General features: G+C 50.5%; 6 protein-coding genes across 6 annotated transcripts; 3 read left to right on the top strand and 3 right to left on the bottom strand.

Moving 5' to 3' along the window:
- Positions 1 to 218: 218 nt before the first annotated feature.
- N7496_002047 (uncharacterized protein) lies at positions 219 to 2165 on the top strand (the record flags this gene model as incomplete). Its single annotated transcript, XM_056694978.1, has 2 exons — positions 219 to 442; positions 506 to 2165. 2 exons carry the CDS (start codon positions 219 to 221, stop codon positions 2163 to 2165), a joined length of 1884 nt encoding a protein of 627 aa, XP_056561707.1.
- Positions 2166 to 2199: 34 nt separating this feature from the next.
- Positions 2200 to 2451, top strand: N7496_002048 (uncharacterized protein; the record flags this gene model as incomplete). The annotated part of the gene is made up of 1 exon (XM_056694979.1): positions 2200 to 2451. One exon carries the CDS (start codon positions 2200 to 2202, stop codon positions 2449 to 2451), a length of 252 nt encoding a protein of 83 aa, XP_056561708.1.
- A 251-nt stretch (positions 2452 to 2702) lies between these two features.
- Positions 2703 to 3887, bottom strand: N7496_002049 (branched-chain amino acid aminotransferase; the record flags this gene model as incomplete). The annotated part of the gene is made up of 2 exons (XM_056694980.1): positions 2703 to 3769; positions 3824 to 3887. 2 exons carry the CDS (start codon positions 3885 to 3887, stop codon positions 2703 to 2705), a joined length of 1131 nt encoding a protein of 376 aa, XP_056561709.1.
- An 862-nt stretch (positions 3888 to 4749) lies between these two features.
- N7496_002050 (sugar porter family MFS transporter) lies at positions 4750 to 6626 on the bottom strand (the record flags this gene model as incomplete). Its single annotated transcript, XM_056694981.1, has 5 exons — positions 4750 to 4931; positions 4990 to 5084; positions 5136 to 6361; positions 6417 to 6485; positions 6537 to 6626. 5 exons carry the CDS (start codon positions 6624 to 6626, stop codon positions 4750 to 4752), a joined length of 1662 nt encoding a protein of 553 aa, XP_056561710.1.
- Positions 6627 to 8119: 1493 nt separating this feature from the next.
- N7496_002051 (uncharacterized protein) lies at positions 8120 to 9145 on the top strand (the record flags this gene model as incomplete). Its single annotated transcript, XM_056694982.1, has 1 exon — positions 8120 to 9145. The coding sequence occupies one exon, from the start codon at positions 8120 to 8122 to the stop codon at positions 9143 to 9145; it is 1026 nt and encodes a 341-aa protein (XP_056561711.1).
- Positions 9146 to 9494: 349 nt separating this feature from the next.
- On the bottom strand, positions 9495 to 13970 carry N7496_002052 (uncharacterized protein; the record flags this gene model as incomplete). The annotated part of the gene is made up of 3 exons (XM_056694983.1): positions 9495 to 9892; positions 9959 to 11698; positions 11798 to 13970. The coding sequence occupies 3 exons, from the start codon at positions 13968 to 13970 to the stop codon at positions 9495 to 9497; spliced, it is 4311 nt and encodes a 1436-aa protein (XP_056561712.1).
- Between the last annotated feature and the right edge of the window lie 779 nt (positions 13971 to 14749).

The raw sequence follows: 14749 nt of genomic DNA on the forward strand, positions 1-14749 counted from the left end.
CGGCGTTTGCCTTTTGTCTTTTGTTTACTCCCATCGTCGTCTCTTCCTCCTCTGCTTCTCCGCGCTTCCTCTTCTCCTCTTTGCTCGCGCGCCTTGACGTTTTATTTCCCCCCTCTCACCACCCTTCCACTCGACGGTCTTATCCACTCAGAGCCTCCTTTTTTCACCAGTCGACTCTCCCATCAGCCCTCGTTTTCAGCCGTTTCTGTTTTCAAACCATGTCATCCGCGCCTAAGCTCCGATTAACCGTCCGGGTCTTCCCCCGGGAGGAGCCCGGTCTCTCAGGGTTGAATCTCGGAGGCACCCATGAGAATCAGAACCAGTCCGAGCCTGCCAAACCTCGTCAGTTCCTACTGATTATTAAGGATCCCGAGAAGCTCTCCCTTGGAAACTTGGCAAATCAGATCAAAGACCAATGGCGGGAGCTATGGCCTTCTGAGGAGTGAGCTCTCCCCTGCCAGACTGGTTCTAAATCCGCGCATGCCGTACTCACCTCCTTTAACAGGCCACTGCAGATCAAGAAACTGCTCGATGACGCATACCCTGATGCGCCGTTTAGCATCCACAACACCGTTGCGGATATTTGGGTTGATAATGGCCGCCACGCGAGAGAGGGCTTTGATCAGCATGGTACCGTCCGTGTGATTCCAACCCCTCTCTCGCTTGCCCCTTCTCCGACACCCAGATTCCAGCGAGAAGGCTCTGTGTTCCAAGATGTTGAAGGCGAAGCTGCACGTGAGGCGAAGCGCAAGCTCCTCGATGCCGCCATCAGTGCAAATGACTCGCTCATCGGAGAGAGGGAGACATCCATTAGAACACCCTCCCGAGACAAAGAACCAGACCTGCGGGAACGTCAATCCAAGAGACCCAGACTGACCGAACAGAATGATGCCCCGTCTCCAAGTCCTGCTGGATCACAGCGCGAGACGACTTCCGGCCCGCTATTCTACAATGACAGACGGGCCCCGTCTTTCGCACTGCCCCGTGGCCACAGGAGCCATCCCCCCAGCAACTCAAAAAGTTCTCCCGAGAAAGGACTTGGTCTGGGTGTCACGGCTAGTCCTGTCAAAGCTAAGACGGCTCATACCAAGGGCCCGAGTTCTATGCCTCCGCCACCACTTCCGCGTTACTCGCTGCGTGGAGCTTCCAATTCATCGCCGCTGGAGTCTAGCTCACAAGATGACTCTCCATTGGAAAATAGGAAATCCAAGCGACTGTTCAACTCTGTTCCGCGGGAGATTTCTCGTGATAAGGAACGTCGGACTAGGGCCAACGTGAAGGCCTCGGGATCTAGCAAGAAATCACATCGTGCCAGCTCTATGAGTGGCCCCACGGGCGTCTCTATTCTCAACAAACCCCCAAATTGGGCAAAGAGGGACAAGGAAGAGCTCGAGGAGATCAGGAAATTGCGCGGAGGATCCAACACAAACCCGGAGTGCTTTGAACTTCTCCGGAAGATGGAGGAACTCCACGAAGCAAGATTAAAACTCAAATCTGGCTCACACACTGATGCACAAGAGCGAAAAAGACTTTTGGATAATACTCGCAGAGCACTTGGTCACCGGCGAGGGCTGCTCCAGAAGCTCAAGGCGACCGGGGAGTTGTACAACGATAACGATGTGCAAACTACCACCAGTGAGAACTTTGCCAACGAGGGTCACAACAGGGACAGTGACGAGAGCAGCGAGGCAGAATTGCCCCAGAGGAGATCGAAGCGTCACAAAGCCAAGCGGCAGGATCTATCCAGCGACACTGTTGCTACCCGGAGGATTTCGTCCCTTCGTGCACATACGCAGAGCCGCAGAGACAGACTTTCAGACGTCCAGGATGTCCAGGTTGTGATTGATGATCTCGGAAGCGCCAGGGTTTCGCCAAACAAAAGTCTTGATGCAAACGACGTCCAGTCGAATGTGGCCGATCCTGAGGATGATGGAATGGAAGATTGCTCTGCACTAAGAGAGCATAAGGACGAGGACGATGATATTATGACGGACAGCGATGGTGGTGATATTGAGTTTGAAGAAGAGGGTCTCGAAGTTGAGCAAACTTCGCCCATCCATAATCCTTCCTTCTCGCAGGGACCTTCCCCGCGCAAGACACTTGCTCTTGGTGCTGAGCCCGAAGACGAAGAAAATGGTTTCCAGGGGGTTTTTACTTCGAAGTAAGTCCGCACTAAATACTTCTAGCTCATCAGAACACATGCTTACGGGTACAAGCAGGCACCTTGAACCCCAGGAGACGCTACGCGTGCCTCCTGTCGATGAACTCCCCGAACAGCAACGCTCGAGTTTCCCAACTCTCAAAATGCTTCTCAAGCAGAAGAAGGAGGCATTAGCTAAGCTTTCTCCATTCGCCGGCAAACGGCCGAGAGACGAAGAGCCGTCCGTGTCGTCGGATGACGAGACTTCGGAGGACGAGAGCAGGGGATTCGACATTGATTACAAGGTGTGAGGTGGTGACATTTCCTGCTGTCTCCAAAGTGAGATCTGAAGAGATATTTGAGTATTCCTAGGTCTAGTCGTGAGTCGTGTTTCTCATCTAGCTGGATGCGATCAGCTGGAGACCTGATGTTTCGATTGTCTCTCCACGAGCTGTTCTACAACATTCTGTACGTGTTTCAGTTCATGATCTTGAGTACCGTGTAAAGAGAGTCTTTCTTTTTCATTCTCAAAAACTAGCTGAATGAGAAACCATTAACAGCTTCAAGGCACTGTAGTTCCACTCTGATCGACCTTCTCTGCAGAACCCTCTTCGATCCATTCCTTGGGAGGAGCCGTCACTTCGTAGTTCCAGCCCATTGAATCCTCAATTGATCCAGATTGAATTCCACGAAGTGTCTGTAGAAGCTTGACACAGACCTCACCACCCTGGGCCTGGTCTCCACAGCGATATTCAAACTTGTCACCCTTGGAACGCATCGTGATACTTCGAACGGGGACAAGTGCAGCTGCAGTTCCTGCAGCAACCACCTCGTCGAATGTGCTTAGCTCTTCATATCCGACTCGTCGTTTCTCAACCTTGTAACCCAGATAGCGGGCGATATCAGCGACGGACGATGCCGTAACCGAATCAATCGCGTTGCGACTGTCCGGCAGCACGACGGTGATATTATCACCATCCCGCTTCACACCGATAAAAGCAGAGGTAGAAAACTCGTCAATCTCGCTGCGCGTCGCACTATCCAAGTGCAAGGTAATTCCAAACCCTTCCTGACGCGCCCGATCACTGTGTCGCAAGACGGGCGCATAGTTTCCACCAACCTTGGCATTCCCCGTTCCAAACGGCGCCGAACGATCAAAGTCCTCCAGAATCAACGCGTCCACCGCACTAGCGCCATGATACACACCTGTCGGCATCACAAACACAACCAACGTATATCCATCCGGCGGACTCAATCCCAACTGCGCAGACGATCCGAACAACAACGGCCGAACATACATCGCAGCACCGGATTCAAACGGAGGAACAAACTCGGCATTCGCACCGACGGCCAATCGCACGCAATCGAGGAAGAGATCCTCCGGGACGGGCGGGATCGAGACGACCTCGGCGGATTTCTGCATGCGCTTTGCGTTGCGGTCCGGTCGGAATATGGTGATTTTGCTATTCTCCGCGTGGCGGAAGGCCTTTAGGCCTTCGTAGACTTGTTGGCCGTAGTTTAGGCCTGGGGCCATCCCGTGGATGGAGAGGTAGGGCGAGTGCACGAAGCGCGGGGTCGACCATTGGCCGTTGCCGGATTGTGAGTAGTGGCATTCGACATGGCCGTTGACTGGGGTTGTTAGTGGAGTGGGTTTGGGGAGGAGGGGGTCATGGGTTAACTTACCATCGCGCACCTTGAAGCCAATGTCGTTCCAGTCGAGAGGTGCTGGGGGAGGAGGGAATCCCATGGTGAAGGTGGAAGTGGAGAGTTGGAGGGTGAAAGTGTGGATTCGGCGATCTGCGGGGGAGAAGAGGGGCTTCTTGGGCTCTTTATACTTCGGGCTGAATGGAGGTGCAAATGGCGGTGACTGGATGGAGTCGTCAGTATTTAGGACAGGGAAGGTAGTATCTTGACATTGTTTCAGTTATTCTTCTTCTGCTTTGGACCAGCTGAATGTCCTCCGGTCTCGGCGTCATCGGGCTGACATCAGGACTCGGGATGCTTGTGGTACAACCTAACTGTTAGTAGATGGACCCGCACGCTAACTATGAATTAGGTATATGGATGACCGCAGTCTGACAAACCCCGATTCAATCTTAATAACTAGCGGAATTACCTCGATGATGTCTATTTTCTTGAAAGAAGAAAATATTAGCGGGCCTATGTCGTTAAGCCTAATTCTGGGTATGTAATCAGGGAGCGTAGCGAAGCTTACAACAAGCTTCTGACGGGCTGAATGAAACAAAATAATTAACAGTTCCATAGAAGATGCTGATTAGTCGTACCCTCACATATAATTTGCATTACGCTTTCACTCTTTTCGTTCTCTCTCTTAGCTTAGGTGATTATCATTCTTATTCAAGCTCTCGACCTCTACCCCTTACCATAACCCCCGCTAGAGCGCGTTTATTGGAGGGGATAAAAGTGGAAAGAAAACACAGATTTATAGGAAGCGGGTTTGCGCCAATTAGTTCTCATGATCTTCCAATTCAGTGCCCCTGGAGAGGGTCATGTGTGTACCTAGTTATAGTATTCAATCATCCTTCATTCAGTGGTACCACAAAGGCTCAATTCAAGCTATCCCCTCACTCACTCCCTTCTTTTCCAATTCATTTGATGGGGTCCACATTCTCCGTCTGAGAGACCTCGCCTTTCTCAACTCCCTCGGTGACTACCGCTGGCATGTTGTAGGTCTGTTGCATTTGGATCTTCTCTCGTCGCATCTCCCTTGATTTCTTGACACCGAAGCCCTCGTCGAATAGGGTGAAGGCTTCGTCGACAGATAGGCCCTCTACAAAAACCATATTAGCAACCTATCATGTCTCTCGATGGGAAAGGTCATCGCTTACTGGTTTCGGGATAGCAGAAATAGGCAAGCACCAGGCCGATAATGATGAAGCCGAGGTATAGACCGTATGTCCCGCTAGGAGTCAGCTGTTCGAGTCTGTAATCAAGTCAGCCAAATTCTCCCAATGCTGCAACTGGAGAGACGAACTCGGTGAGGAATGACACGGCAACCACCAGATTTGCTGAAAAACTAGCAGTTGTGCTAATAGCACTACCCGCTGCACGAATCTCGAGAGCGAGATACTCGGACTGGTACCAACAAAGATGGGCATAGGTGGACCCAAAGCCGGAGACGAAAATCACGATTCCGGCTATAACAAGGCCAACATCCTTCTGGGGATAAGGGTAGCCATCAACCAGGACGTGGCCCGTGGGCTTACACATGTAGTAAAAAGCGACCAGACACCAAGTTAGACCGATGACCATGATGGGACCGAATTTCATCAGCAGCCCACGGCGACCGATCCGGTCTACCATAACCATGCCGCAAAGAAGGAAGAAAGTGTTGGTGATTGAAGGAATTAAGCCTCCAACGGACGGATTGGAAAGACCCAAGAGTCCGAATAGTGTTCCAGCGTAGTATAGAAGGGTGTTATACCCAGTAAATTGACCAAAGACCTGGATGAAACTGACAGTGAAGATTGAACGGCGGTATGGCTTGTGAGTCCATAACTTCTTAGAGCGTTGCCAGAAGGTGGTCGAGCGTTGCAAAGCCGTGGTAGCCGCAATGTGATCTTTGACGATGCGCAGCTTCAGCTCAATGATCTCGGGTGAAGCGAACTTGTAGATTGTCTGGAGTACTTCTCGAGCCTTGTCGTCTTGGCCACGAAGGATAAGAACGCGAGGAGACTCTGGTAACTTGTGCATCAGGGCGAGTTGCAGAAGCGAGGGCACAACCCCAAGACCAAACAGGATCCTCCAGTTGCCGTTGACGTGCTGCATACCGGCACCAATGGCCACGGCGACTGTCTGGCCAAATGGAATGCAAAAACCATTTGTCCCTACACATCGTCCACGAACGGCCGTGGGAGCCAGCTCAGTGATGTAAAGTGGACAGATAACAGCCGCGCCACCCACCCCGACGCCCAGGATAAGACGGCCGGCGATGAGCTGGCCGAGAGAAAAGCTCGATGCGATGACGATAGCACCGGCGGTAAAGAATAGGTCAGAGATCAGTAAACAGAGCTTTCGACCCCATCTATCGGCGAACATGCCCAAGATGGCAGCCCCGAAAATCGAGCCGACGGTGGTGGCCGCCGTGGCAATCTCCTGTTGAAGGTAGGAGAGGGCATAGCCAAAATCAGTTCCAACATAAGGAAGTGCAACGCCAACGACACCAGTGTCGTAACCGTATAGGAATCCTCCAAGGGCCGCCTAAGCTTTTGTCAGTTGATTGTCTCGAAAGCTTTGGATGTGTTTGTATTCTGACCGAAGCAATTAAGAAGAACAAGTACGGTGTCATCTTGTCTTCATTTTCGGCTTGAATAACGTGCTCGTCCTGGAAAGACTCGTTAGCACCATCGCTGTGGCTAGGGTTTGAAAGACTTACGACGAGATGAGGTTGTTCAGCTTGAGCAATCCAATTTTGAGACGCGGAGTCTATCTGATCCGCCTGGGCGGTCTCGACGTGAGATATCATATTGTAGAAGTCCAACTGATTGTTTAGTCGAGAAATTGATGACGGTAACCTGGACATTATGGGTTTATATACTCGAGATTCTGGATCCTATAGATGTCCTGTCGCGGAGAATGAGTGCCGATCGCGTCGTCTGGGCCAGGAGTTACAAAGCTGACTTTACTAGATAAAGTTTTCCGGCTTAATTGGTTTGCTATGGTATTATCTCGCAACCTTAATTGGGGACATTGATTTGGTGATACCTATTAAAAATATGCGCGTATTTAGGGAACGAGATACCGTAAAGCTTTAGGTCAGGCCTGGATGTCGTAGAACAGAGAGTCACACTTTGTATGTCCTATGCAACAATTCTTTAGGAACAACTATACCCCCTCAAGAATTGAGCAGTCCTAGAATATGAGGCAAGACGCCCCGGAGATCCCAAAATCCGGGGTTTGACGCTACCCCGCGAATGTGGAGCGTGCCAAACAATTAGCGTTTACCGAACCCGCCAATCGGTCTTAATTCCAGCCTGCAAAACTTTCACACCGCGTATACTGACCCAATTTCGGGGATGGGATTCCGGCACCGCGTGATAGGTACGCCTCCAGGTGTGCTAGGTTACTGAGAATACCTAAGTCAGTTCCAATCGGCTGTTAGGTGAACTAAGCGCCATTACAAAATCGTGTGTACGCCCCGGGCTAAGAGAGCAGCATGAATAAGGAATATACAAGCAGGAGGTAGGTGGCTATAATTCGGGGGTATTGCAATTGCAATGTCTGCTGTAGCTTGAGCACAATAATAGTACACTAGAGGCCAAATGGTCAGAATCTGGGGATTGCTACACAGTCCACAACTATTTATTGACCGGCAACCCGAGAAACGAGACACCCTATGTCGAAAGTGAAAGGACGTGGAGTGGAATAAGCGAATGACTACACACACAGTAACCATTTGATTCTCATGCAATATTTTGCGAGAACTAACAGAATCAACTACTGGGCTGGTAGTCACCTCCTGACGGCTTGTGCTGATTGGTGGCTGGCCCCAGAGTTTTGATTTTGAGGCGGTGGCGATTTTTCGTTCCAGGCGATCGAGAGTGTTATAATTCAAACTTCACTGTTGCGGGGTATCCTGGATTATATATGGTTGGAGTAAAAGACCCAACTTTCGCGAAAAGACTATTGGAGCTTGGCATTCATATAAGACTCTAGCTTTCCCCTAATAACTTAGACCATACTACCACTTGTGCCTCGTGGTCCTCTAGGAATTGCACCCCCAACTACACTAATCTCGTCCTAGACTTGGCTCCCCCACGAATGGTATTCTCGCTGCTATTATAATGTCTGCTTTTTGAATTTGCATCATTCGCACTTTGTCAAGACACCAGAAGTCTTTCCGCCACCACGCGGGAATCTAACGGGTGTTCCACCATCAACAAAACCAGCTGACTCAGGGCATAATCCTCTGTTCGAAACATTCGTCACTAGCCCCGAGGAAATGAGAAACGCGCTGCAATGGCCCCGCAACCTTCCTCCTTGACTCAGGAACCAAATGGCCTTGTCGGGGGCTATCGGGGGAACAGCACCGCTGTCAAGATTATCATTGGTGTTCTGGTCTCTATCGTTTTGTTTAATGCTGTCGAACTCACGGTTCTCATCCTGATGACCTTTCATCGCTACCGGGGTCTCTACTTTTGGTCTTTGATGCTCTCTGCGACTATTGGGCTTATAGCCAGTGGCATCGGCAATCTTCTACACTTCTTCGCCATTGGGCCGTTGAGTCTGGCTCTGGCACTATCTAATATTGGATTCTACTTTCTGGTTCCGGCTCAATCCCTGGTTCTATACTCGAGACTACACTTGATCCTTTCCAATCCGCGTCTCCTACATTTCATACTCTGCGCAGTGATCTTCAACGGCATCGTCTTCGCCATTCTAGTGACAGTCATGTCATTCGGCTCGGCCTTCCTGCGGACCGGCCCCTGGAATGCGGGCTATACGGTCATAGAGCGGCTGCAGGTGACCTGGTTTTGTGTGCAAGAATTCGCCATCTCCATGCTCTACATCCATGAGACCGTCAAGTTACTCCAGCTTCGACCTGTGACCAGCAATCGTCGAAAGAACATCATGTACCAACTGTTGGCAATCAATATCCTTATCATCATGATGGACACTGTCATTGTCGTGATCGAATTCATCGGTCTCTATTATATTCAAGTCTTGATAAAGGATGCTATTTACAGCATCAAGCTCAAGCTCGAATTTGCGGTACTTGGGAAGTTGACTACCATCGTGGAGGACGGTCATCTTGATCTCACTCAGAGTGATTACAGCGGTTGCTGTGATGTCCAAAATGGCCAAAGTCTTGGGGCATCCGATCCGACCTCACAGATAACGTCAAAGAACACCAGATCCGGCTCTAAAGTGGAAACTACAAATTCGCACTTGGAATGGTTTGATCTAACAGATAACATGTCGCAGAGCGGAAGATCCCTGCATAACGGGCACAGCGCACAGCAGAAAGATTTTCAAATATATTGATTGATTTGGCTTTTCATTTGGGCAAAGTTCCCGCTATATTTGATGTCCTTACGTAGATCTACTCCAGTAGCGAGGAACCACGAATCCTTAATGAGAGTGCCTCCATATTTCGAGCGCCATTTTGCTGTGCCCTCAAAGATATCTACTGATTGTACGAATCGCTGTTGAATCATGATATGGCCCTGAATAGCAACCACCGCTGTAAAGAGAAATCCTTCAGGAAAATGTACAGCCCTTTGGCTATCGAATTTATGTGCATTCTAACCAGATCTCAAATTTATGGACATATTAAAACAAAAATAACAGAACCCGGGGGTAAGACCACAAGCCCCTGGAATGTGAGTCAAACTCACTTCTTCGCCTTGCCCATCATCGACTTGGACGTCCTTACCCGGAACAAATAATACAAGGCAATTGCTCCAAAGATGTTGAAAACAAAGTAACACCAGAAAATGCCGTAGTTGCGCCAGCGATCACTGTAGTAAATCTCCCGAGCAGCCAGATACTGGTCTGCGGAGCTCATGCTACAGTATTGGCAGTCGGATGTGGCGTTCTTGTTGTAGACAGAGCCGCCAGCTGTGTTGACGTAGCTCTCCATGTAGTCCCAGCATGTTTGACCGGAGGGGGGATTGAAGACGCTTAGCTCGGCTGCGTTGCACTCGACCTTGCGACCGTGCAAGGCAGTGCCGGCAATGCCGCTGATGTAGTACGTGAAAGGCGAGACACGGTACATGAAGATCCAGAATCCTATTGCCAAAAAGGTTAGACAATCGATCAAGGAAGTACGCATACTATGCGGGGAGGGAAACTTACTAGGTAGAACGCTGGGCGGCTGTAGAACACCATTGAAAATGAAAGACAGACCGAACATGAGAGTCGCGAGCATGGCACCGAGGGTAGGCTCTGGAATGGCAGACACCACGAATTGAGCCATACTAGCCGCGTAGATGTAGAATTGTACGATGAACAACATAATCAATCCACGGCTCTCGGAGTCTTGACCGGTACCAAAGACAGACCAGTAGAAAGAGGCCCAGGAGCAGACACCTAGGCAAACTTGCCAGGGAACCTCCACCAGGATCTGGGAGAGGATGAAAACTTTCCACGAGTAAATTCGAGAGGGACGCTCGCGGACTTCGTACAACGAGCGCTGAGTGACGAAGCGAGGCATGATCTGGTTAACGAGTGTGTTGAAGATGGTACACAAAAGGAAAATGCTGAAGAGCACATTTTGGAAGCCTTGTTGGGTGTTGTCGGCTTTCCAGAAAGAGAATCCAATGAACAGACCGGATGCGATACCGAGAATGAACTTGGCGTAGATGTAGTCTGGCTGGCGGTAGTAGCCCTGGAAGCAACGGCCAAGGACAACCCCGAGCTGGGTGGACAATGGCATGGCGAATTCAGCATTATCATCATCCAAGACTTGGTCGTGGACAGAGCCCTTGCGCATGGAATGGATTCGGTCGACTTCGGCAACGACATCTTGGTACTCCTGGCTCGAGTTCCACGCCTGGGGCCAATCAACATCGGGACAACCTTCTCCAGCGACCATGTCGAGGATGTATTCTGCGGGGTTCTCCAGCTCCTCGCAAGGTCGGGCTCCCTTGTGTTCAAAGTATTTCAATAGAGTAGAAGACTGTTCGCCGATGTCGCCGAAATATACTGTTCTTCCCCCCTTGGCCAGGAAGAGGAGACGATCGAATGTCTGGAACAGGGTCGCACTGGGCTGGTGAATGGTTGCCAAAACAGCTTGGCCATGGTCTGCGAGTCTTCGAAGGAACTGGCAGATGGTCCATGAACTCTGGGAATCCAGTCCACTAGTGGGTTCATCGAGGAATATCAGCAGAGTGGGCTTCGCGGCAAGTTCAACACCAATGCTCAGAAGCTTGCGTTGTTCAACATTCAGACCCTCGCCGAGAGATCCAACAACTGCTTCGGCAAAGTCTTCCATACCGAGCAACTTGACAACCTCTTCCACGTAGTCGTACTTTTCCTCCTTGGAGACGCTCTTTGGCTGACGAAGCATAGCACTGAAGCGAAGCGCTTCACGGACGGTGGTTGTCTCGAGGTGAAGGTCTTGCTGCTGGACATATCCAGTGCGACGGGGAAAATTTGGCAGCAAGGGCTGACCGTTGACCAAGATATCACCGGATACCACACCAATAGACACACGCTGGGCGAGAACATCCAACAAAGTCGTCTTACCCGCACCAGAAACACCCATCAATGCAGTCAGGCTACCAGGTTTAACCCAGCCGTTGACATTATCCAAAAGACGTCGGGTTCCTTCTTTTACTGGAATGTCATAGTTGACGGCCTTCCAGGAGAAGATGTCTTTTTGCTCAGGCAGGTGGATCGTATCGTTGGTTTGTGTCGGTTCAAGTCTGTTGACGACTATATGGCCGCCTTCCGTGTCGTCCTTAGATTGGAGGTGTGCTGGGGCATGACCGGGGCGGAAGACCAGAGCCTCGGCCTTGGACTTGTCGCTGGAGATGAATTCGGTGGCAACCAGATAAACCGCATTGAAGAAAATCATGAATGCGATGAGAATTCCTGTGTACAAGGTTAGTATGTGTACGAAAAAAGATAGGAAGGTCCTAGTGAAGGAGGTGTTGAAGACGGCCAAGAAGCGTCAGGTTGCCATGTACATACCAAAGTTTCGCCACAGGTGGGAGTAGTAGTAGTAATAGTTCTGTTCGATAAATGCATCTCCGGAGACGAACCTCTCGCCAGCTTTGGCACCGACGGAAGAGCAAATGAAAGACGAGCCAGTTGCATAACTCGGAACTATCGACGAGCACGGGTAGTCCTTGCCATGGAATTCATTGGCAATGAGGGCCTCGAAGGTGTAGTAGATCGGGTTGATCCAGCGGATCCAGGACAGCCACGGGTGCATGTAAGGCTGTGGCAGCGTAAATCCAGTGTACACAACAATGCAAAGAACCAGGATACCAGCAAGTGCCATGGCTTGACCGATAGACTTCGTCAACGCCCCGAGACTGCGGAACAGACCAGACATGGTCAGGACGGCGAAGACCAGGAACAAGTAGAAAATGAAGAATTGGGCGGGCTCCCGGCGAAGATTTGCCATGAAATACAAGACAATGCTGAATATGGAGATTCGCAGGATTTTGATGGGCAAGTCCACAATGATACTGGCTAATGCCTCCGTAAACGGATGAACAAAGGCATAACCCCGTTGTTTCTCGACGATCGGCCGCTGACTGTATAGTTGCATGATCTCGTTAATGGTGAGTAGGGCGTTCATCAGCACAGCAAAGTAACAAACAGCTCCCTTTTGGAAGAAGTATGAAGAAGTACCAGGAGTATTGTAAAAGACGGATCCGATGATCAAGGACAGGATCAATTGAACGATGAGAGGGGATAGGGCGGTGGGTAGATCGTTGAGCATACGCTGGTGGGCTCTCCGAGTACATAGACGGATTTGCATCGGCACGGACAGGATATAGGGACTGCGAGAGCGGGTGTGTCCAGCCTGTTGATGAACATGGCTCTCCTTGAATCTTTTGGCGTCCTCGCCGTTAGGAGGATGTTGTTGGTCGAATTCGGTGATTTGGTTCCGCAATTTCTGGTATTCTGGGCTCTTCTTCCAGTACTCGGCAAATTCCTTCGCGGTGCGAGGGACCTCCTTTTCCATTCCTGGAAGTGCCTTGCGTTCATTGGGATTGGTAATGGCAGTCAAAAAGTCACCGCTCACTTGACGTTCGGGTCTAGCCCATCCCATGTCCTGGAAATAACCCACTGCTCGATCACGAGGCCCATAGTAGATTTGATAACCCTCGTAGAGCACCACCACCTTATCGAACAGGTCGTACATAGACTGGGATGCTTGGTAGGCGGCGACTGCATGGCAAGACTCACCCATGTCAGCTGCTAGGCGCAAAGCCCGAACAAACTTCAAGGCAGAAGCAGCGTCCAATCCTCGGGTGCTATTATCCCAAGCACCGATGCGAGAACGGGAAAGGAACATCTCTGCGATGCTGACGCGCTTGCGTTCACCACCACTGACACCCCGAACAAACTCGCTGCCAACCTTGGTATTATAGGTGTGGGACAACCCGAAGACCGACATGACCACTTGAGTCAGAGTCTCCACGTACTCATCTCGAGACATGGCTTCGATGCGTTGATGAGGTGCACGGGCGTGAGCAGCGAACGAGAGGGTTTGACCGACTGTCAGATGAGGGAAATGCAGATCGACTTCCTTGTTGTATGCCACGTCACCACGATGGTGCTTGATCATCTGGTCGAAATCGATTCCTTCAAAGTGAATAGAGCTGCCGGGTTCCATAGTCAGACCACCCAAGTGTCCACACAGGGTCTTGAGGAAGGTGGTGCATCCACTGCCGGGGCGTCCCAGAACTAGAAGAAGCTCTCCACCTTCCAGTAGGCCATCGAAGCTGTGAAGAATCCTCCTTGGAGGGGATAGACGACCCGTGAGGGCTTTGGATGCGAAGCGGAATGGGAGTGTAAGGCTCGAGATGAGGGTTTCTTGGAATTGTAGTGCCGAACCGGAACCACTGATGGAGAGATCAGAAAAGACCACACCTTGAGATGGAATCTCGATGCCGGCTTCGTGCACCTGGCTGAGGACATGCTGGGCCCATCGGTGATGATCAAACTCGGGGCTATTAGGATTTAGCCTTGGGTCGAGGTTCTCGTTGCGACTGGCCGAAGCGGATAGCTTTTGTCCAAGCTTGCTGGAAGCGATGCGGCCGAGAGATTCGATTTCTCGCTCATCGAGGGCGGTTGGAGTACGCTCTGTGATGGGCATAAACTCCATCTCGGGTTCTTCATTCTCCATGGTGGGCAACTGGGGACCTCCACGGTGTATGGAAGGACGGGGATGTCAAAACAGTCGCTGGTTCTGCTTTTGCAAGAGAGGACAAAGTGGCCTTCATAAGGCTCAGCATATCGGAGCATGATTTTGACCCTGATCGGAGAACACAAACCTTAAGACCGAGAAAATGAACAAACCCTGACGAGTTATGCTTGATGATCTCGGAGTCTTCCCACCCCGAGAGTCTTAGTCTCCATCAACGCGCAAGTCCAGAACAAAATCAGGCCGATTCAGGCCAATTCAGGCATCAATCGGTCCGTCTTCGTCAGGCTCCAGCCAATCAGATCGAGCGTCGGAGATTTTAACTGCCGACTTGCCGACTCACCACTCGTCATGGACCCACTTGCCTATTTCGGTTACCAACTCGCCCATTTTGTTGCGAATCCCGTTTGGCATAAATCCGTCTCCGTCAGCCTACCTCCGTCTTGCATAGATTGATTAGATAGTTCGGGATGCTATGAATAGAATCGTTGGTGAATAACAGGATTAAGCAATGCATAGCCATCTTTTGTCAGGGTTTCCCGGAAGAGATGTGCCCACGCGGATTGTTAACGGGAGCTTGAGCTTTATCAATACCGTCCTCTTAGGCCTCCTTCCCTTTCAACCGTCATTCTCAATGTTATTGTTGAGCTATTCAAAAATCAAAATCAATAATATCTCTCCGAGGGCAAAGTGAAAGTTTAGGTATCATTAGATTTAAGGATGTAAATGAGGATAGCCTCCGTAAGTGAAATTTCTATCCA

The sequence above is a fragment of the Penicillium cataractarum genome (assembly GCF_028827025.1).
Source record: "Penicillium cataractarum strain IBT 29864 chromosome Unknown utg000001l, whole genome shotgun sequence".
In the NCBI taxonomy this organism is placed as follows: Eukaryota; Fungi; Ascomycota; class Eurotiomycetes; order Eurotiales; family Aspergillaceae; genus Penicillium; species Penicillium cataractarum.